Source organism: Balaenoptera musculus, chromosome 3 (assembly GCF_009873245.2).
Source record: "Balaenoptera musculus isolate JJ_BM4_2016_0621 chromosome 3, mBalMus1.pri.v3, whole genome shotgun sequence".
NCBI lineage: Eukaryota > Metazoa > Chordata > Mammalia > Artiodactyla > Balaenopteridae > Balaenoptera > Balaenoptera musculus.
The window spans coordinates 94,100,854-94,125,223 of record NC_045787.1 but is presented as its reverse complement, the minus strand read 5'-3'; the positions used below and the strand labels follow the sequence as shown (position 1 = coordinate 94,125,223).

At 39.5% G+C, this 24,370-nt stretch overlaps 1 protein-coding gene across 2 annotated transcripts; it reads right to left on the bottom strand.

Annotated features, from left to right (window-relative positions):
- Window positions 1–2,875: 2,875 nt before the first annotated feature.
- On the bottom strand, window positions 2,876–24,046 carry ARL14EPL (ADP ribosylation factor like GTPase 14 effector protein like). 2 transcript variants are annotated; one of them, XM_036847877.1, is made up of 5 exons: window positions 23,962–24,046; window positions 8,323–8,441; window positions 7,970–8,074; window positions 6,244–6,383; window positions 2,876–3,583 (listed from the first exon to the last, which is right to left on the bottom strand). In XM_036847877.1, exons 3-5 carry the CDS (start codon window positions 8,063–8,065, stop codon window positions 3,361–3,363), a joined length of 459 nt encoding a protein of 152 aa, XP_036703772.1. In that variant the 5' UTR covers window positions 8,066–8,074; window positions 8,323–8,441; window positions 23,962–24,046; the 3' UTR covers window positions 2,876–3,360. The 2 variants fall into 2 exon arrangements, with proteins under 2 accessions (XP_036703772.1, XP_036703773.1); XM_036847878.1 differs by lacking the exons at window positions 8,323–8,441; window positions 23,962–24,046 and adding an exon at window positions 20,492–20,700.
- Between the last annotated feature and the right edge of the window lie 324 nt (window positions 24,047–24,370).

The following is a 24,370-nucleotide window of genomic DNA, read 5'->3' as shown; positions in this document are numbered from 1 at the left end:
ATATAGATTATGAAAAAGAAACAAATATGAAAACTGCTTTGGCTAGATAATATATTTGGAGTACTGTTCGAACTAACCTGAAAATTGTAGTCTGCGGTTATAGACACCACAGAGAATGAAGGAAAAAGAAACAGCAGAAGGGGAAAAAGCAAGATGTAGGGATATTCTTTTAATTATTTTATGCAAGATACAAGCTAACGTAAAGCACTCAATGCCTAGCATATACTAAGTGTCCATAAATACTAGACAATCAAGAAATCCACACATCAATGGCACCTGCTAGCAGAACCACTTTGCTGTGTTCCCAGGGGCACTGGTGGCAGTGCAGCCCATGTGAAAGGCACCCCTGGACATGTGCAGCCGATAGCCTGCGTAGCCAAACACTGCAGGCCTGCTCACCTAAGTGTTTACGTTTCCAAGGCATTATAGAACTGCAATCCATGATAGCCACAAAATATCCAAGTTGGCAGTGTTCACTTTCCAGGAAAAGCAAATAAATATATAAAGGAGAGCTTAAATGATTTTTCTATGAGCTAGCATCCCAAGGTTCATACCTGTAATGGATCCAGGATACTGTATTGGGGGGTGGGGGGGGGTGGGGGGGGTGGGCGGGAGGTGCCTAAGGATTGTCTCAGATGCTTTATGGATTCTTTCTCTTACAAATCAGACTCAGATAAAGTATTCTGCAAATTGATGTGATACGGCATCCCACTTGTAAATCCTTGTGTAAAGGATTACTGAGTGACTTGTTTAAATCCTTCAGTAAATAACAGTTTATATTTAAACAACCTTCTGTGAAATAGCTTTCCTTGCAATTTCTATACATATTCATGAAGACACACTGTCAACATTGAAAGAAAGATAGCCACGCAGAAAGAGAAAAAAATCCGATTAAAAAAAAAAAATCCGATTACACTAAGACAATTTCCTTAATGTAATCAGATAGTACAGCTATATTCCTTGTTAATCTGAATTTAGCTCAAATAACTAAAGAGCTTTGTTCACTTTGTGATAGAACTAGACACTTACAAAATAAATTTCTGACAATTCACATAAATTTATTTTTGCAAGAATCATTTTAGTGCAGGAGGCTTTTTAAAAATGAATTGAATTGGCAGTAGATCAAGATGAAATACACTGGTTTATAAAAAAGGACTTCATCAAAGGTTTTACTAGGTTTCCATAAAAGTAGTATAAGGTGTCTGCTTAATAAATATGTGAACTTATTTTATTTTTTGCTTTACTTGGAAAACTTACCAACGTAATTTGCCAACACATGTTTTAAATGAGATCATTTTAAATCAGATCCTCTCATCTAATGTTTAAGACAGTAGGAGGAGACAAAAGGGAAATATACTTTAATGTCAATTTGCCTGATTATTCTTAAATATGAAAATAAGACAGCTATGATAAGGCAGTGTTTCTCAAACTTACCTGATCATGAGACCTACTTGGGGGTGCTTGTTTTAAAGTATGGATTCCCAGGCCTAGAGGTTCTGACTCCTGAAGTTTGGGATGGAGCTCAGGAATGCATACTATTAAAAGCACCTGGATGAGCTTTACAATCAGGCCAATTAGGGACATACCTGGTGTCATGGAAAGAACACTGACCTAGTCTTAGGGTTCCAAACACCAAGGTTGCCAGGGCTTCTGTTTGTCCTTAACCTAGTCATTTTAATCTCACTGGGTCCAAATTTCCTCAGTTGTAAACAACAACAAACAAAACAACAACAACAAGACTGTTTTTAGTCTATAAACCCCATGAAGACCAGGACCAGCTGAGTTTTACTCACAGCTCCATCCCCGAGCCTGGCACAGAACAGCCTCTTGGTTATTATTTGTTGACAGATCACTAGTTAGACAACCTGTAAGATTCCTTTTCAACTTTAAAATTATATGATTCTAAAATAAATAAGTAAAGAAACAATTCACTTGGTCAGTCATTTACAAAACAACAATTATTCTCAAAACAAAACATAATATAAACCAAAAAAGGCTCCTACTCCTTTGGTCTCAGGGCTGTGCACTCCTGATGAAGCACTTCAAAGGATCTGACTTGGGTAATTTGATTTCTTCCTCCCAGGGCTGTGATGGTTAAAGGTAGTGAATTGGAAACACGTAGCACAAAGTTGAGTCTGGAAAACTCAGTAAATTCTGTGAGAAACAGAGTCAGTTCTCCTGCTGCACATACAGGAATAGTGCCCTCACAGCATGCCTTGCAGGAATTTTGTTACTTTAGTCCCAGAACATACTGTCAAGTAACAAGTCTAGAATTATCAGGAACCTTCCCCTGCATGCGGATTGTGCAGTAATAAGTGCTTTTGAAACTGATTAGGCAGGAAAAAAAACTAACATTTCAAGTCCCCACACCAGTGGCATCAACATCACCTGGGAAATAAAATTCTTGACCCCTGCCCCAGACCTAATCAGAAACTCTGTGGGTGGGGCAGAAAAATCTACCATACAACCAGTCTTCCAGGTGATTCTGATGTACACTGAAGGATGAGAACCACTGAGTTAGGGTAAACAGGACTCCTAAAAACAAATTCAAAGAAGGCTCTGTGGAAGTTTCTATAAACCTCCTACAATGTATCGGAATTGAAAAAGACCACATCATGTATCTAGCCAACTAGGTATCAGTGCACTCAATTAGCCAACACACAACAATGTGCTTTCATATAATAACTTAAGTTTCCTCCTTTTGAAAAAATATTCTGAAATACTGATCCTGAAATAAAAAACAATGTAAACCACTGGCTTTTAGGATATTCCAGTCCTAATGTTTCCATTTCATAAATAAAATACAAGTTTTTAATAAAAATATTGCCAAGTATTACATTTCATTTTAATATTATTAAAATATCAACAATAAAAAAATGAGACTGTGGGTATGCACGCCAAGTCACAAGGTTTTGGTTTTTTTAAGCCAAATAACAATTCTGATTTAGAACTAGTGATGTGTAAGATTCTAAGGGGAACTAGCTATTATAGACGTATGATTCTATGTTCTATGTCATGACAAGCTCCCAGCTACAGAATTCTGAAGATCTTCAGACTCCATTTCCTAAGATACCAGCAAAGAGGAAAGGGATTTTTAATCTGAGACCAAAGTAGCGATGGAGGTGTCGGTGCTGATATCCATCTGTAGGCACTCTCTTGGGTTACAAGGAGACGAATTTGAGAGGTCACAGCAGGAAGGTTAGAGAAGGATGGCCCATTCCACACTGTTCTATGGCTTCGCAGAACATGAGTCTTAAGTACGTTTTTTTAAAACATTTTCCCCCAGCCCTAAAATTCACCCAAGAGAAAGAGGTTGCCTTAAATGTAAAGAAGAAACCAATCAGCCCACGAGGGCAGCTCCTAGTCAGGAACGTTGAAGGGCAGTGTGCTGATGACCTCCCCAGACTCAGTGACGATGGCGTCGTAGACCCAGCGGCGGTTGCAGCGGCATTCAGGGCCACACTTGTTGGAGTTACACTTGGGGCAAGGGTAGAAGCAACCCAGGCAGTTCTTCTCCAGGCAATCGCACAGGTCAGCGTCGTTGCAGATAAGCCTGCCGCTTTTGTCGTACTTCTTCAGAACTCTGCAAAGGAAAAGAATGACACTAACAGGACAGTGCAGTTTTCCTTAACATTGAGAATAGATTCTTGTGTAGCAATCTTCCTAAGTAGGCTCCCTTTACTCTGAGGAAGCAGCACCCTAAAGGTGACCCAGCAACACTTCCGAATGCTATTAGGCAACATGTCCTGGGAAATTCAGTCAATATGCACCAATTACCAAGGCAGTCAGGGTTGTCACCTAGAGTAAGGCTTCATTTTTTCCAGCATGCTGGGGAATGTAATATCCCACCTAAACAAATTTTGAGGAGTAGCTGATTAAAGGCTATTAAAATTTCCTTCTACAATTTTTTACTTAAAAATATAACCATCCTTGATGGAATTTCCCCTGATAAATTACATCCATTTTTCCTTTCTTAAGAAAAAGCACTATATACAGCTGAAACTAACACAACATTGTAAATCAACTATACTTCAATTAAAAAAAAAAAAAAGAGAAAAGAAGAAGCACTACAGTGAATACAGTCACATTTTGAATGACTCAAGATAAGCATTGGAACTGTCCGTTACTATACCAATATCATTAAAAACAAAAACAAGCAAACTGAAAATTCCTCTGCTAATAGTCTCCTCATGCCACTGCTGCTGTCCCTTTCTGATTCTGTTTTTTTACCCAGTGTGGGGGGCAGAAGGTGTCATAAACTCTGAGCAACGGCAGGAAGTTCTGTACCAGTGAGTACACCGTGCTTTGTGCCCCGACACTGCCCCTGTGAGCCTCTACGAGTCCAGGAAGCGAAAGGCTTTCACCAGGATTCTGCCACCTTCTCAAAACCAAACCGTCTTGAAATAAATCCTTCAGTACTGAGCTGCTTGAAATCCTGAGAACGACAAAAGTACCTGTGTAGAGCCTGTATCCATTAGGACCAGTTGAAGTCAGAAAAGGCTGTGAAGTTATGACCTTCTGCACCCTTGGCCCCCAAGCAGGCATAACACCTCCTTCCCTTCCTGTTAGGTAATGCTATTCCATCCTCTTCCCTCTCCCAATAAAGCGGGGAAGGTTAAAGATCATTATGCAGACTTGCCTGATTATCTCACTGTAGCAGGACAGCCTTTCTGATGAGGATTTACATTTGAAGCACTTCATCTGAAGTATGAGAGCTCCTACAACCCACCAGGAAATGCAGGTGTCAACAGACAAGGAGATGTGAAATCTATTATGGGAATGATGGGAATGGGGAGTCATGCAGCCAACAGAGAGCCCAGGTCAGACTCTAGCCTTCTCCCTGTGCCTTCACCCAAATACTCCCTGTCTTTACTCAGACATCAAGACACAAATCTTACAGTTTCCTGCCCATCTGATGCTATATTCTATATAGTTCTGAGCTATCATATGTACATAAAGTGTACAAAACATACATGCAGAGATAAAGAATAAAACACACTTCCACGTATCCACTGCCCAGCTTAATAAAGGGGTGTTGCGCCTTTGACACCCTCTTCATGCTCCATCCATTGCATCCCTCCACTCGGCCAAAAGGAACCACACCTTGATATCATAAAAATCATCTCCTTGTTTTACTTTTCATTATGCCATAGGTGTATGTATCTCCAAGCACACCGCATTTCCCCTTCTGTAATTTGCTTTTTTAATTCTACATCATGATTTGAGATTCATCCATGGTGGCACATGCAGCTGTATTCAGATATTTTCACATCTATATGTATTCCACTGTACAAATATACCAGCTACTTAACTTTTCCATTATGGGTGGGCGTTTGGGTTATTACTATTTTATTTTCTTTGCTATTGCAGGGATGCTATGAATTTCTTGAACACGTCTCCTATTGTACATGTATGAGTTTTTCCAGGATATACACCCAGGAGTGAATATGTTAGGTCATAAGGTACATAGGTAATGCCAAGCTGTTTTAAAACAGAGGCTGTACTATTTTACACTTCATTCATGTCCCATAGCTTCATCAACAGTGATATCAGAAGACTGCACTCTTTGCCCATCTGGTCAGGGGGGCACTTCCCCATACTGTACCAATGAATAAGGTTTAGCATCCTGAGTGTTCACTAGCCTTTTCTTCTATGAAATGCCTGTTCATTGTTGGGTTCGTTTTTCTCTTAGGATGTTTATCTTTTTCTTATTGATTCATATATATTTTAGATACTGATCTTTTAGATCATAAATAACTTCTCCCACCTTGTGATTTGTCTCTCATTATTTTTAGAGTGTCTTTTAAAGGGCATAAACTCTTAATTTTAATGTAGTCAAATATATCAACCTTTTCCTTGATGGTCTGCTTAATTTATGCCTCTGGTGTGCAAGCAATAATTGAATTTATGATACTTCTGTGCCCATCTGATACTTGAATTCATTCCCATGGTTATATTATTTCTCCTTCTAATGCACATCTTTCTTACTTTTAATCATCTCTCCTACTACAGCCATTACTCTAGTGCAAGGACTTCTGAAGCCTGTTGTTAAAAAACTGATGCCTAGTTGGGGATTATAGTCTATTTCTTGAAATTGCTAACTTCCAGACATAAGGGGTGATATTGTACTTTAGAAAATACATTTTTAAATAATAAAAAAGTGGCAACATTTAATTGCTTTGTCAAGGAGAATTCATGCATTTTGTAATCCCACAGATTAAATATAATAAATCATGATCTTACTTGTACTTTACAGAAAAATACTCATTCATCTTTGACATTCGTGCTTTCTTTTTCTGCTGCCTTGTTTCAGGATTAAAGTCTGCTACCTGTGGTCCGGGATTTTGAAATGCCAAGCATTTTAACTGTCGCTCTATCTGTTGCTATGAAACAAATAAACAAATAAAATGTATTAGTAGTAAGAACTACATAATTTTATCTGCTTTACACAGCATCAGAATGAAGTTTCTGTAACTTTTACCATAATGGCATGAAAGCTTAGTTGTTTTAGCTAGAGTAGTAAACAATTTAATCAGATTAAGTTTCAAAAGATGATGTAAAATTTTTCAAATTAGGTCATTCTTTCTGAATAAACAAAAACATAGTGTAAAACTATGTATAATAAAAAAATAAAAAAACAATCAAGGGGGAACAGAAGAATTCCCTTTATACCTGCAAAACACCCCTTGGCTTCTCAAATCTGCTGGGGATGAAAGTCAGAATTACCATTTTATGGTGGATAATGACAAGGGAGTAAAAGCCCTTCTGCCCAGGTAAAGTATCTCAAAACACAGTGAGAACACACAGTACACACAACCCTCCCCTTCAGCGCTCTACGGCATCTCAGCACTCACTGCCCTGGGAGCGTGGACCCCATCAGGGCTCTGATGCGGAATGCAGCCACCTGAAGGATCCCCTCTCAGTCAAAACCAGATTGCAAGAAGAAAACCTGGCTTGAATGACAAAATAGCGTGTTAGTGGAAATGTTCACAAGTCTCTGTTTTGGGATATTTATAATTCGAAATTAAATGGGGCCTAATTGGAAAGACAAGCAATAAAGATACTTCAATCAGTCCTGATAATTAATTTTGAACATGCAGCACATACGTCAGAAGTGAAGGGAATGCTCCTCTGAAGGATTTTAGAAGAAAATAATCTGAGTGGCCCCAAAACACTTAGGCTAACACATATATGAAATACTACATTTCGAAACCAAAGGGAAACTTTCAATGTATGAATTTCAAGGTAACAAATTAGTAACAGAATCTCAGGCTTTTCTGCAGTTTCTTTAGCTTAATAATAGTCTAGTCAGTCTAAAATAATATAGGTATGTTTCTTTAAAATTTCATTTTGGTTTGTGTGTATGGGTTTGTTTTACAAACAACCTTATGAAATGATTCTGTATTTAGGTATAGCTGCGCAATAAACACAACTTAGCATGATCTACTATTATTCTCAGTAGCAAAGCAAGAGTTTAGATGCCTCTGTTCAGATCTTGGCTCTGCCACTTGTTACTGGAGTGCTTTGAGCAAGTTCCTACTTCTTCTAAGCCTCAGTTTCTCCTTCTGCAAAATGGGTTAACAACAGTATCTTGTGATAAGGGTTAGGTGAATGAACATATACCAAGCTTTAGAACAGGTACTAGCATATCATGGGAAAAAAAAACCCCAAGGATTTGTTAAATAAAAATATTTGACCATATTCTCTACAAATTTTCTACTCCAAGGGTAGGATTTTATTGCACAGGACTCTGGGTACTGAGAGGCACAGAGGAGATAGGTTAAGATGAGACCAGCTTCATGACAGCGGGGTGAAGACGAGGAGAAGCCCCATTAGCACTAAGGGGCAGAGATCCTTCCTGTGGAATCCTGATGGGGCCTACCTTCCCACCCAAATCTGGGGCATCTCAGAGATCCCCAAGTTGCAAACTCCCCAGATACCATGGAATCATAGTATCCACGAGCCATACCAGTTGCTTCTGTCCGATTTGACAGTTTTTCTCAGGAGAACTTTGACCTGCATGTTTCTCTTGCGTGGAATTGTTTTTTTCTGATTGTTCACTCATTTCTGATCACTAAAAAAAGTAATTGGAGAAAAGTAAAACGCATTAATATCACATATCCCAAGGAACTTAATCCTGTGACTTTCCTGCTCTCTCCCTACATCTTACTTTCTTTGAAACCCAGACTTACTAGAAAAGCCATTTGCTCCCCTGGTTTCCTTTTTTTGACCACTCACTCTTAAATCCTGCATCTGACTCCGCCCAGAACACCTTACTGATGCTCTTCTCAGCCTGGTGTTCCATGAGCAAATCAACTGTACCTTTTACAGTTCTTCGCATCAGAGACCTCGCTGGAGCAGGCGACCCTGGGACCAGCCACTCCTGCTCAGGAGGACTAGGAATTCTTAGACTTCCAATCTTCCCCCTTTACGCTTACTCCCTTGAAAGAGAATAAGACACGTTAATGTCGTAGTACATCCCCAGTAACTTTGTGAAAATCTTCTCCGCTCCCCTGGTTTCATTATAACCTTTTCAGAAATCATTGCCCAGGATGCCTCTAAAAGCTCCAACCACCTCAACCAAGTTTCCTGACAAATTTCTAACACAACTTGTGCTAAATGGACGTCATCAGTTTTCCATAAAACTCAGTTGCTTAAATGCCTGTAATTTACTTTTAAATACTTCTATATATATACATACACACACACACACACACACACACACATACAAGATGCGTGCGTGTGTGTGTGTGTGTGTGTGTGTGTGTGTGTCAGGTGAAGCTAACGCAGGTTGACAATCACAAATGCACAGTCCAGGCTGCTCTGCAGTGTTCTGCCAGAAAGGACCACGATCCAGAGGCTTCCGCAACCCTGCTGCCTCTCCCGTCTCTCGTCAACTACCTGTGCTGAGTGCAGGGCGCTGTTTCTACCAAAGGACCTGAGCAGTTAGGCTTGACCAGTTCATCTGGCACCGCCACTCTGCCTGCCAACTGGAAATTCCAATTCCACCAATGCCTCTCCATTCTCCCTATGTCTAGGGCCACTAGACACGGATTGTTCACTCTTCTGTATCCTCCGCTCCAGTTCCCAACATTAGGTTAGGAAGACGTGTTGATTTTTCTTTCCTAACATTCCTAACATTGATTCTTCCTTTCCATTCGGTATCAGGGAGAAGCCACCCTAAAGATAGCAGTAGTAGTAGTCATGGTAGTAATAGTAGTACCTTACCCTTGACCAAGATGGGCTTATCGTTCCCCTCAGTTTGACTAAACTTCAGCCTTCTCCTGACTCTTTGCCTTGACCTCCCTTTTCTTAGATCCTTTACTTCAGAAAACATGTCGTGGTAAATTCTTTCTCTGCTCCATTGAGATGTAAATCTTCTCCCAGCCTCGGCCAGTTTTATAACCCCAGAAGGTCTTTCTCAAGGACTAGGAGCCATCCCTTTGAAATGCAATCAACCAGAAAGACTGGGTTCCTATTTGCCAGTCTCTGTGGGAAGGTAGAAGCCTAACTTGCTAATTGGTGGATTGGTGAGTGCCAATTAGCAAACACAAGTGACCTAATCACAGAGAAAAACATTTGCAAGCTCAGGAATTACTCAATGTGCCCAACACATCCCAGGGATCAATCTCTCCCCTAAAGTCCTCTAGTATTTTATTCCCAACTTTTATTTCAGTGGAGTTGAGCTCAGACTGAGTTCTGGCTTTCCTTCCCTATGATAGCCTTGAATAAAATCTACTTTGCCTGTTTCACTTGATCTGGTGCAGTTTTGGCTTTGACACTGTCACATGCAATTTCACATCTGATCAGCCAAACATTCCCAGGGAGCATTTTCCAAGTTGTCTGGAGATAAAATCACATGGAGCTATTTTAAAAATGATAAATTCCCTGTCAAATGCCAGCCCTACTGGGGTTATCATTTGCAGAGGAAAATCGTGGTGATCTGTATAATGAATAAGTTCTCCAGGTGAATCCTATCCATAGGCAATTATGGGAGATATTAGGATAGGTATAATTTTCTTCATCCAGTTTTGCCATCTGATCCTAAAACTATTGCCCATAATTTCTTCCTACCCCAAATTTATCCAAAACATTGTGGTCATGTTGATATTCCTAAACCAGAAATGTCTTTATCTTATTCCTATGAAAAGACTTCCGTGACTCCCCTCTGTCAATAACATCCCACATCCCTGGTGTATCAGTGAAGGTCCATCACAACCGACTCCAGCAACGTGTCTAGGCTCACCTCCCTGCATTCCTTACCTTGGGCCAAAGCTACTGACCTCCCTGCTCCTGTTACCATCCCCCCATCTCTTACCTAGCTCATTCCTTCCCCTTTGAACTCTGGTTTATCTCTCTGCTCCAAGAAGCCTCCCCATCTCTCTGATCCTCCAAGATTCCTTTCTCTCTTGGGCTCTGTTTGAAGCTTCCTCAAGAAAATTGCCCCCAGCGGGGCCCTAAACCTTCTAGCTTCTTCATGTAACAAATTTTCTTCCACATGGGAATAGATAGGACTTTATGATCACCTTTGCAAGCAAGAAAATCTTCTGAAAGAGCATCCAGTTAACTGCATTAGGAGAAATGAATATTTTATGCAAATCCTCCACCCAAGATGCCTTTGGTTAAGTCCTTCATGAAATGTAGGTCTCCAAATATAGATTTGGGGGAAAACTTACTTGTATTTATTCATATTCTGAATAAAGCAAATGGAAGTTATAATAGAATTTCACCAGGGCCTGAAATTGTAATTGGATTTTATTAGGAACCCAAAATATCTGTCCCAGGAAAAGTAATAAAATGGTTCAGAACTCCCTTTTTTCCCTGCTTGGCATTTCCCAGGCAGGGGTTCTTAACCAGAGAAGGAAAGCAGGGGGTCCTTGAACTTGGATGAATAAAGAACACATATTTATTTTCACTAACCTCTAACTGAAATTCTGGCATTGCCTTTTATTATAAGGCAACCAACAAACCACAATAGTCTGCGTAGCACTTTTGACCGATGTTTTTATAACTCATTACAGTTGTAGATATGTCAAAACGTTATTGACACTCATCTTCAAAATGATGGTAGTTCTTAGATCTGCCGCTAGATCTTATTTGATGCGTTGATAATAAAACATATATCACCATCATAACTTGTTTTTAACATTTTGGTAAGTGTATTTCAATATAATTGGTTTCCTTTGTAACCTTACAGATTTCATTTTATATGATTAAAAACATCATTCTGAAAAAAAAATCATCCTGAGAAATGGCCCATAGATGTAACAGCTGACCAAAGGAGTCCATGACACACAAAAATAAGATTAAGAACCCTTGCAAAGAGGCAGGGAGAACCTACTGCTGCCACCTCATTGATCATGGTGATGAGAAACAACCGCTCCTGGCTGTAGAAGATGCTCATTTTCAAGGATAGGGCTGGAAGCAACATGGTATATCATGGGGAAATGCATTCAATGAAACACAAAGTGTATGACATCAAATTAACCAGCTCTCTGTTTTGTCCTAACATATGTCAGATTGCCTGTAAAAATCCACAGTATAGTCTAGCCCAAAGAGAAGCGGCTCCCCCAAGTGGCAGACATAACACAGACTCCAAGAGCAGCCGTCCTTAAAGTATGGCCCGAGGATCGGGCAACAGTTTAGCACCAGGCTTGGGCCAGAATGGATGTCAACCACGTCACTGGGTACATTGGATAGTTTAGCTGATGTTTATCTCCAGAGCAAGACTATCTATCTGGAGGAGGCAGTTCACTGATTTCCGTTCTGGCCCAATCTTGATTCACCATGAACAGGAACTTTGAGTAGCAATGGAGTGCATTTTGGCTGTGACACTCATCTTCCTTCTGTGGTTAGTTCAACTTTCACGTGCAAGTTCCTACCTCTATTAGCAATTTAGCTCTGGAAGCAGTCTTATACCTTTCTTTATCTCCCCCTAGAACTACTTCTTTGTTAGTACTCAATTCATATTTCATAAATACTATGCTAATAATGCTAATTATTAGGCACCTACTATGTGCCAAGCACTTTGCTAACCATTCTACATATATTATTTCATTTAATTCCACTGCAACACTCTGAACTAGATACTGTTATTTCTATTGAATATTTTACAGATGAGAAAACTGAGGCCCAGAAAGATCATTTAGGCCACAGGCGTTTAAAATCCAGACTTGTCTGACCTCCCCAACTAAGCCGTTTTGGGGATGTTACACTGCTTCGAGACTGATTTTAATGATGACCATCATCTCTACATAGGCTATTGCTAAGCGATGGGATATAATCAACCCGAGCCACACAGAGCTTGTTCAGAATGAAGCCCGGACTAGGAACAGGGGAAGATGCATTTAGATGATCATCTCAAGTTTGCCTCATACAGTTCCTCTGTCATAGCATACACCTCCAAAGTGCGCTGGGAAAAAGGTTCCCATCTCAGACACATGAGCCACCTCTGACCTCAGGATTGGATTTGGAAGTCAGCTGGAAAGAAGAAAGTCACACATAGACAAAGTCACCCTTGAAAATGCCTTCAGAAAATGCTGCCTGGGAAAGGCCCTATACAGCCAGGCCTTTCTCCAGTTTCTCAGGTTAGGAATCGGATGAAGTAGTTGACTTACTTACACACATATAGGAGCCAGCATGGTTGAATTATGTTTACCTTTAAACCCCAGATCTATACACCCTGGCAAGTTCCACGCTCTATGAGGCCTCAGGAACTAGGTCACCCTAGAAACAGCACTGGGTCCAGAGCCCCACCTTCCTGCTCACTCTGAGGCACAGGTCACCCAGGGAAATGCAGTAAAATGACTCACACGGTAAGCACTTACCCTTATCTTCAGGATGCCTCCAGCACGGTAAGGTTGAATTTATGTAAGCTGTTGGTGTCTTGCACAAGGTGGAGTATTTTTTCTACTTTTATCCCTAAGGACACTAGCAAATTATCAGAAGAGGAAAAGCGTTCAGTTTCAACTCTTGCTCAAAAGTTGGTCTCCACTTTTACTCAGTAGCAGATAAAGGGGTTTATTCAGAGACACTACCTGTCAGACACCCCTCAGAAAATATTTAGAAGTAAAACACACATGCATATTTTCATTCAAAGCCCTTGCAGTAGAGAGTCAAGCTATTTCAATCTCATTCTGTCTCTAGCCTCAGTTCCCATCCTTGGTAAAAATGACAGATCACTGAGATAATTGGCAGGTGAGCCAAATCCCACCAGGGACATATTTGGAAGAGAAACAACTGCTGTGCTGGTGATCAATTCAATCATTCCCTCGCTGCTCCCTCCCAGATGATTCAACTGTTTTCAAAGCCACAAAACTCCGTAACCTCCAACAAAATCTCCAATGCCATTTGTCTGTAAGAATTAAAAGTAATTTTGATCCAAGCCTTTGAGAGTGTTTTTAGATAAACAATGTTAATGCTTTAGAAACAACTTTATTTGCAGTGTGTAAAGATTCCTAGGAACACTTTTATTGCTGGATTTGCCAAAACACACACACACACACACATACACACCCTTCTGTGGCTCAATGTAAAATAATGTGAAAACGCTATCATAGATTTAAAATAATTTGAAATGCACTCAGTAGAGAATCTGATAAGCAATGCAACCATATCATTGCTTTTTTTTTTTTTTGCTAACGCCGGGAAGGCTACAGTCTGGGGTCGCTCTGAAACCAAAGCCACTGAAGGGCTCTTCTGGGTCAGTTACAGATCAGCATCCCCGAGGGCCTCTCTACTCACACCTCACTTAAAATCTGGATCTCTTGAATTATACATTTAAATTCTTCCTTGCAACTTTAAAAAACAGATTATAAAAAACCGAAACCTGTCTGCTTACTCTGCCCCATCGATGGAAAGCAGAGAAGAAAGAAAATTCTTTTATGAGACAGCAGCCTGGGCCATTTCAGCCTTATGCTGATAAATATACATTCAGCATTGTCCTGATAAATATACTTCAAAACCACTCATCCCATATTTCAAGTGTGGAGGTCCTTTTTTCTAGATCCCTAACGTCTTTTTATGCTCATTTCTTAGTTTTCAGTTTCATGCCTGCAACAAAAGAACCCCAACTTTCTTCTGCTCTTAACTACAACACGTTAATATGGCAATATCATTCAGAGTCAACATTCCGTGACCTGCTTTTGCCTCTTCTCTCTCTACCAGCCTCAGAGGAAATCAAGTTTAAGTGCATCATCTGAAAAGGAGCGTCTTTCCAACGATGCTTTTCACAGTTTTGTTAGTGCCTACTTCTTAATGAGAGTTGCCTTGCCAAGCTGAAGCACTGGGCTGTAAAGAGAAAGTACACATACCTTTAAGTTGGTTGACAAAGAAGGGAAGAACACTGGACAAAAAGAGAAACTGTACTGCCTTGTTTCTTTGTTTTGCTGCGAAACCATAGAACCCTCCGGAGGAAAAGTCAGAAGGCCCCTAAGGTGCTCCTTAACTCTCGTAATAGTGGCTGAGAGGAGGAGAGGTGGAAAAACGGAGGGGGTGGGAGGTGGGTGTAATTGTTAACTCTCTCTTCCACCATGAGTCTATCGAAAATCATATGAAATCAGGGAATGATCATTCGTCTGCTCATCCATCTTGCATCTGCAATAAGCAGTGAATCTAGAGTTTACGATCTGACTGTACTGCTCAGTGTCACATCTCGACTTCAGATATTCAACTAATGTTAACAGCCAATTGCTGCCTGGCTATTTTTATACTTCAGTGTAAATAGCCCAGTATATATACACACATACTCACACACACATTATAGATACATATATGTAGTATTCTTGCAAAGAACAAGGAAAGGAAACAAAATCGTCAGTTACAAGAGCTTCCAACCCATCAGGCAATGATATAAAACCTGAAGGTGGTGCCGGAATTAAATATATTTGACCTGAACTTTATATCCGTTAAGTAACTGCTATGTTTTTGAGATTACACTGTAAGTACTGCATATAAAAAATATACACGATATTGCATATATATATTTAAACTAAAAACCATTTAGGAAAAAACTGGGTTGTCCCAGGAGAAAACTAAACCACGTTTATAAGCTGTGACTAAGACATATTAATCTCTAAATGACAGCCCTCTAATCATTGTCCTCTGCCACCAGGACTCAGCTATTGTGCTGTGAGTCATTAAAACCACTTCCCAGGCAGGTTAATACCCACCTCATTCATTTGTGAATTATAGGGTAAAAACCGCCATTTCATTCCTAATTACTTTTGCAGCAAAAACAAGGAGAGGAAACAAAACCTTCAGTTTTAAGAGTTTGCAATCCATCCGGCAGTGATGCAAAACCTTAAGGGGGTACCAGAATTAAGTATGTTTGACCTGAACTTTATAACCATTAGGCAAAGGCTATATTTTTGAGATTACGCAGTAAATTTTGCCCATCAAAAATTTGTCATCTTGCCATTTAAGAATTGCCAATTCCATCTTGCCAATTAAGGATTGATAAACCTCAAATCAGGTAAAAATCCTACCAGACTTTTTCCACAGTCAATCACACCTTACAAAAATACATGCTTTGGCCAATGTTTAGCTTTATTCTTTTTTTTTTTTAAATTTATTTTTTTATACAGCAGGTTCTTATTAGTTATCTATTTTATACATATTAGTGTATATATGTCAATCCCAATCTCCCAATTCATCCCACCACCACCCCCCGACCGCCCACTTTCTCCCCTTGGTGTCCATACGTTTGTTCTGTATGTCTGTCTCTATTTCTGCCTTGCATACTGGTTCATCTGTACCATTTTTCTAGATTCCACATATATGCGTTAATATACGATATTTTTTATCTTTCTGACTTACTTCACTCTGTATGACAGTCTCTAGGTCCGTACACCTCTCTACAAATGACCCAATTTCGTTCCTTTTTATGGCTGAATAATATTCTTACACACTTAACAGCAGAAAGTACTTTTCACGGATCTTACCACACAAGATGCTACAGAAAGAACAAACATATCAAGGGCCAAATACAAGGCAGTAATCCTCTTAAAACTGGAGGAAAATCTTCAAAAGGATAAGGATTGTGACCAACCAAGAAAAGTCCCAACTGAAAACCTTTTTTAAAAATTTAAGTGCTAAGAAATAAATGTGCCACAAGTTCAAAAGTTATTACTTCCTCTTATTTCTTCAATTTAGAAAAGAATATAGGGGATTTCCCTGGCGGTCCAGCGGTTAAGACTCTGTGCTCCCAATGCAGGGGACACAGGTTCGATCCCTGGTTGGGGAACTAAGATCCTGCGTGCCACCCAGCACAGCCAAAAAAAAAGAAAAAAAGAATATAAATTATACAAAATAATTTCCTGTGTTATTTCCAAGTTTCTCAAGTAAAATCTAATGGCCTTTTTTTTAATAGCACAGGGAACTATATTCAATATCTTGTAATAACCTGTAATGGAAAAGAATCTGAAAAACAACATATATATATATATATATATATATATATATATATATATATATACATACACATACACATAACTGAATCACTTTGCTGTACACTTGAAACTAACACAACATTGTAAGTTAACTATACCTCAATTAAAAAAAATAGAGACCTGGTTAAAAAAAAATAAAATCTAATAGCTTTTCAAACTAATGATTTAAGTAGCAAATCTTCAGAGGAAATTTACATCATTTTTAAAAAAGATAACAGTAAAATTTTAAAAGATGGAAGAGTATTTTTTAAAGTTCATAATACCTTGCTAAATTTGCTAGTCCTGAATTTATTGCACTTTGTCATGACTTTGACTAAGAAAAAAATTTTTTTTCCTCTTCAGATGTTCTTAGGTTTTCTAGACCTTAAGTTGATGTAATTTAAAATTGGTTGCTTTTTAAAAATTAAGGATTCACATACTAAAACATTCCTCAGTTACCTGTTAATTCCTGGAGAGTAAAATTCTTTATGCTCATGAGTTACATAATTTAATTTGTCAGTTTGTAGCTATCTGTGTATGAATTTGTAACATACACTGTATAGTTGACCCTTGAACAACATGGGTTTGAACTGCACAGGTCCACTTATACACGGGATTTTTTTTTCAATATTAAATACTACAGTACTACACTAGCCACGGATGGTTGAATCTGCTGATGGTTGAATCCATGGATTGTGAAAAACCTCAGACACAGAGGAACTCTGGATATGGAGGGCTGACTACAAGTTATACTTGGATTTTTGCCATCATAGTGGGTCAGCACCCCAAACCCCACATTGTTCAAGGGTCAACTGTTACTTTAAAAATAACACCACTCATAAGCTCATTTATTGTAGTATTTTTTAAACTGTGAAATATTGGAATGCCCAGACACAGGGGAGTGGTTGAATAAAGTATGGTACATCCACATGTACCATAAACATAGAGTACTATACAGCTGTGAAAAAAGAATAAGGAAGATCTCTATGAAATGATATAGAGTGATTTCCAGAGTATACTATTAAATGAAAATAACATAGTACAAAAGAGTATTTAGCCTTCATGTAAGAAGGTATACTACCCTCGTGTAAGAAAGAAGGGGATATAAGAAAATTTGTTACTTGTAGCCAAATAATCTTAATAAACTTAATGTGATGTAGGGTGTGGCTTATAAAATAATTAAAAAGTCACTGACTTTGAGAGTCATGAAAATCTAGGGAGGGGCTGTGGTAGGAAACTCTCTAGTTTAACTTCTTAAATGCATTAGCAGCCTTCTAAGCAGCTACTGAACAAGCTCTCACTGGGCTTATCCAACCCTCTACTGGAAAGATCTCAAAGAGACAAATCCTTACTGTCTGGTGAATTACAGGTTCACTGTGGTTTTTGTTTGATTAAGGTACTGTTACACTGTGAAGCTCTAGTGAGTTGTACTTTTGAAAGAACAAACTTCCTAGTGGGAAACACCATGAAGGGTCAGAAGTGAATGAAGCTGGTAATCTGAACTAGGACCAATGGCTCCATCACTGGAGGTGCTCACTGGGATCTATTACGACTACTCTTCAAATCATTCACTTAGCAAGCATTGATTAAATACCGCTATTGGTAGGCACGAAATAAAACGACAAATAAGACATGGTTCTTGTCCTTAAAGAGCTCAAGTCTAGTAGAAGGACATATGTAAACAAATAAATACAAGATGTGCATCACACGTGCTCAGGACACTGCCAGGGCCAGTGGAGGGAGTGGAGGAACAGCTGGTTTTCCCTGGGAAGAGAGGTATCAAGAAGGGCTCCCAAGGAGAGGTGGCAATTGAGTTAATCTTAAAAAATGGACAGGGAAAACTCAGGTAGAGAGGGAGTGGGGTGTGTATTCTAGGAGGATGGAGCTGCTCCAAGCAAAAGCTGTAGGTAGGAGGAGAAGAGACTAGTGGGAGGTGGGAGGGGTTGTGCTGGCTACGGTAAGGCTGAACTCCAAGTGCACTGCAATAGCATCTGTGTATTTATATAGACTCTAATGAATGTCGTTCCCAATGACAAAAATAGGGTGGTTGGTGGGAAGATGAAATAAGGCAAGGGAGAGGAGAATTAGCAGAGTTATGCAACTTCAGGACCCCCAGCAGCTCTGTTTTGGAAAACCATTAAGATGGTTTTACACAATTTCTTACCTGAATAGAGATCAGTATAAGTGTACATGTTGTACAGGTGAACAATTTTCTTTTTAAAAACATTGAATTGTTTTACCATATTACTATTATATTTACTACTATTATTATATATTTACTATTTGTTATTAGCATTTTATTTGTTATTACTAGAACATAATTAATATTATGCTAATACTGCTCTACTAATTTGATTTACTAACATCATAGAGCACTTCATGAACTCTTTCATTCTCAGAACACGTTTCATATTTGCTGTACCTAAATTTGTTCCTGTTACTCTTTCTTCCAGGAATGCCTTCCCATCACACCTTAAAAAAATTATAGACATTTGTTGTGTAACAAAAGCTTTAAAACAGGCATCTTTGACCCAGCAATTCCTCTTTGGGGAATTTCTTCTAAGAAAAGACAAAGCTCTTTGCAAAAGTTCACATATTGTATAACTGCTAGATTATAGAGTTCCTAGGTTGGGAGAGTAAAAATTTAATGACTTAATTATCAAACAAAATTATATAATACAATGTAGCCATTAAAATGATATCATGGAACTGTATTTGTTAATAAGACAAAAGATACACATACTTTACTGTTAAAGAAGTAGATTCCAAATGAGACTCTAGAGGGATTTTTTTTTCCCCTTCTTGAGACAGTTTTAGTAGGTCACGTATTTCTAGGACCTTAATTTTAACCATTTCTCCAAAGTTTTCAAACTTATTGACATAAATTTTTTCATAATAGCATCAAGTTTTCTTTTATGTCTGCAGCATCTGTTGTTATCCTTCCCTTTTTATTCCTAGTACTAGTGTTTTACTACTTCTCTCTCAAACATTTCTCATCTTGTCAAAGAAAAGCTCTCTCTTCTCTTTCTTTCTTTCTTTCTTTCTCTTTCTTTCTTTCTTTCTTTCTTTCTTTCTTTCTTTCTTTCTTTCTTTCTTTCTTTCTTTCTTTCTTTCTGTCTTTCTTTCTGTCTTTCTTCCTTTCTCTCCTTCTTTCTTTCTTTCTTTCTTTTCTATTTCATGTCCTTCTATTTTGGGTATATTTTAATTTTATTTTTCCATTGTCTTAAGATGTATGCTTAGCTCATTTATTTTGATTCCTTATTTTTCTAATATAAGCATTTTTGGACATAAATCTCAGTAGGTTTGTCTCAGCCAGCTCAGGTTACTTTTTCTCTTCTTCTCTCCTTTTTTCATATCTCTTTTGAATCCTATCTCTGATTTGATTTCTTGTTTCAAAGAGGAAATGTTTCCTAATTTTTTTTATTCCATGGAGAACTTTGTTCATATTTTCTTCTGCTTTATGGTGTATTTGTTCTGCTATGTATTTTTTATCAGTTATTTGGTTTTTCTTTCTTCCTAGTGCCTTTGCAGAGGTTCCATTCTGATCCTTCCTGATTATCTCTGGTCTTTGCACGGAGGCCATTCTTTCTGGCTTCACATGTGCTCCTGACTTGCAATTCAGCTTGGAATGTCCCTGGTTCTTTTACTGATCAATACCTGCAGGGCTGATTGCCACCCACCCTGTCTCCCCCATCCTACCACTCCAACAGCAAGTGTAGCTTGTCTGTGTGTCACCAAACTCTGCCCCATTTTCTCTGTCACTCAGGCCCCAGGGACGTGCTGGAAGCCTGTCTGAGGCTTTCAATTCCAAGGAAAGTGTTTCTAGTTTCCCTCAAGGTCTGCTACTTCATTTTGGAAGGCTCTGCATATTGTTAGTGATCCACAGAAACATATATTCGCTCTCAGATTGCTTTCACAATTGGGTCCAAATTTTACTTTATTTAGCAGTAATTATTCATGGGATGTGGTTTTCTGACTGTGCTCTGTTTCCTAAGTACATTGAATAAGGAATTTTCATCTGTTTCAGACCCCCCAGAGTTACCAGGTCAACTTGGGATCCTAACCTGGTTTCTCTGCCTTCTGTCCTTCTTCGTATCTCCACACGTCGCTACCATGGTTGTCGTCCTAAAATCCTCTTACACCGTGTCACTTTCCTCCTCCAGCAACTTGGTGGTGCTTTGTGATCCTCAGCCTTTGATGACATGACCTACGTCTACTTTCCCAGCCTTATTGTCACTGCATCCTTCATTAACCTGACACTAAATGACAGGAATGTTCCCACCTCCAGGACCCACATTATGCTTTCCTCTCAGTCCCCCTGCCCAATGAGGGTCAGCACCCCTGCTTCTATGTCTCCAAACTTGTGCTGTAGTTAATCATCTACATACTTATCTCTCATGATAGACTTCTCTCACTTCAGAGCAGCATCTGTAAGACTTCTTCATTCTATAGCATGTGTCATAGCAACTAGCACACTGGTGTTCAATACACAGACACTAACAGAAAGGAGCAATGTCACATTTACTGCTGGAAATAGTAATCTGGGGATCTGTTTCCTGGGAATCTGAGCAATATAATGCACTTTTCCTAGGGTCTAACCCACTCCCTCAACCCTATCTCTATCCCACCCTGCCCAGTTAAGTTGGAGGGTAAGATCCCTGCCTTGCATAATTGGCAAAGCAAACCTTAAGGTTCACACACAACAGGGCCTGAGAGCACTCCCTCCCAAAGAATCTCACATCTGTAATGTGTCCTCTCTTTCTACTACTGTTGTAACCTAAATCAGCATAGTGTTGATCTCAAACTTGTGTTTTTCTTATTTAAAAAACTGAAACAGACTCACAGACATAGAAAACAAACTTATGGTTACCAAAGGGGAAACTGGGGCGGGGAGGGATAAGTTGGGAGTTTGGGATTAACAGATACACACTACTGTATATAAAATAGATAAACAACAAGGAACTACTGTATAGCACAGGGAACTAGATTCAATATCTTACAATAAACTATAATGGGAAAGAGTCTGAAAAAGAATATATATATATATATCTCACACGTATAACTGAATCACTTTGCTGTACACCTGAAACTACCACAACATTGTAAGCCAACTATACTTCAACAAAAAAACCCCCAAAACACAAAACACAAACCAAACCTCATGATAACATATTCTTGTATGTATAAAGAAAAAACGCTAGCTATTGACAGTAGGTATCTCCGGATTTTTGTCTTACGCTTTATTATTTTCTACACTTATCCATTTCCTGTAATAAACATGTACTTTACAATTTTTTTAAGTATTAATAAATATTTTTAAAGATACTTCTGAGAATAAATGTACAGTTCTCTCATAGTATTGCAAAAATAAATACTTCCAGCAGATGGCGCAAAACCTTAATCTAGAATTAAAATAGATTTAAGAAACAATAACCCTTTCTACTGCAAGAATGCCATGTAGAGGGGATGTTTCTTAGTGACCAAGGATCAGTCAAAATGCACACTGGCTCTAGAATTTTTGTCTTCATCCAATGTAATTTGTTTGACTTCTACAGTCAAAGGTGAGTCATTTCGGAGGTAAAGAAGGGGACTCTGAAGAGGGGATGTGTGGAGGCTGCAGCCCAAGATGACTTATGTAGTGTCAACGTGGTGTCACACCTGCAAAGGGCTTTGCAGATCATATAGTCCAACAGTTTTCACACACTGCTTTTTAGATTTTTCTCTAAATAAACCCTAATATATGAAGCCAACAAAACTGGAGCTATCCTAATTGAAGTGGGGATTGGGCACAAGAGCCATCCCAAGCATTCTCTTTGTCCAAGCTTCCCCAACCCTAACCCACCCCCTCACCCGTGGCTGACATAATCAAGAATTGGCTATACTTAATCAACAGCTATGCAACCCATAAAATACGTCTAAGAAGCCCTAGAGAAAACCACTAATGCAGTGCAATACTTTCACTTTGCTGCTGAGAAAAGGGACGCTCAGAGGAGGAGAGTTTCCAATATGAAATGAGAACATATATAAAACCAACAAAAAAAAGTCATTAATTGCTTTTAAAAGAGAAACATCAATAAGGACATTCAAAATGCATCAATAAATTCAACACTAATAGATTCCACACATTTGACATCTGCAATTAGAATTTATGTTGAATTAAATTTCTGATATATTTAACTTAGGATTCACTTAAATCCTTTTTATGATTTATGATTTAAAAATCCTTTTCAATCCTTTTTATGGTTTATGCAAACTATAGGAACTCAGCATTTCAGCTAAAGCTAGCTTTCATGAGTAACATAGCATATTCTTGGGTAATGTAAGCATATTCATTTGTATCAATAAAGTTTACTTATATCAATAAAGTATCCTTAAGCTGTACTTCCTGTACAGTCTATATTTCAAAATGCAATTATAAACCATAATAAATAGTGATTTGACAGCATGAAGCCAGTTTTTTTAGAACGTTTGCAATTCCATAAAAATCTGTCTAAATAATGTTTGCAAAGTAGAAGCAACAACCTATTTAAATGCATTCACCTAAAGTTTCTTTTCAGTACAAGTCCAAATTTAACTTTCTTTAAAAAGTCATTTTTAGAAAGTTTTCCTTTGTGTTGAACAACCATATCTACATGAAGCACTGCCTGTTATTTCTAAGAGCTGCCTGCTGTCTGGCTTACCGTAGGTGCGTGTGGATTAAAAATGTTCACCTGTGCCTTCTCAGCATATTAACCATGTCCTAAGCTGACAGTTAAAAGAAAAACCCAAAGCAAATGGGGTTTGGTGGTAAAAGAGTTGATCTTAAATTCTGACTTCTGCCTCTCCCAGCACTGTGTCTTTAAGCCTCTGTTTCCCCATGTGTTAAAATCAGAATAATTATACTGACCTGAGTAGGTGATTAAGCCATTGTCTGTCAGTTCCAAATCCACCTTTTTATTCTCAGCTGTGTAATGTTAGGGACCCTGCAAACCACGCTTTGATTTTGCAAGCTCTGCCAACAGGGGGCGCTGAGGGACAAGAGAAGGCTGGAGGAGCAAAGGGGCTTGCTCCTTCCTGTTCGCTTCTTGTTTCTGCCAGCAACACCTCAGCAATGATTCTTGCTCCTGACAGTGGCTGTTGGATTCCAGTTCTCAGGATCCCACCCCCATCCCTTAGACCCAGCCTAATGTGTCCCCTCAGAGATATCAGCACCAGCTGCCCAGAGTCCCCACCCCCATAGGTGACCCACAAACTGGAGGATAATCACAATTGCAGAGGTTCTCCCCAAGGAGTGAGGAGTCCAAGCCCCACATTGGACTTCCCGGCCCAGGGGTTCTGCACTGGGAAGATGAGCCCCCAGGACATTTGGCTTTGAAGGCCAGTGGGGCTTCCTTTTGGAAGAGCCAGAAGGCTGTGGGAAAGAGACTCCACTCTTAAAGGGCGTGCACAAAAATCTCACACTTTCCGGGACCCAGGGCAGAAGCAGTAATTTGAAAGGAGCCTGGGTCAGACCCACTTGCTTATCCCAGTGAAGCAGGAGGCAATTGGGACTCACCCTGGGGACATAGACGCTGGCAGCAGCCATTTGTGGGAGCTCATCCAGCCACGAGGACACTGGCAGTGGTAAACGCCATTTCAGAATCCTCCCTTTAGCTTATTAGTGCCGGGACCAGGCCCCACCCACCAGCCAGTCTGCACTAGACTTGGATCGCTCCAGGCCAAGCAGCTAGCTGGGAAGGGACACAGCACCACCGATTAGCAGGCAGCCTGCTGAAGGATCCCCTGAACTCCAGCCAGGTCAAGACACAGCCCCACCCACCAGAGGGCTGGCACTAACACCCGGGACTCCTGGGTCCCCACAGCCAGAGACCCCAGGACCCAAATGCACCCATCAGCGGGCTGGCACTAGCTCTAGCCTATCCCACCTGTGTGCCAACACCAACTTTGGGGCCACTGGGGCCCCA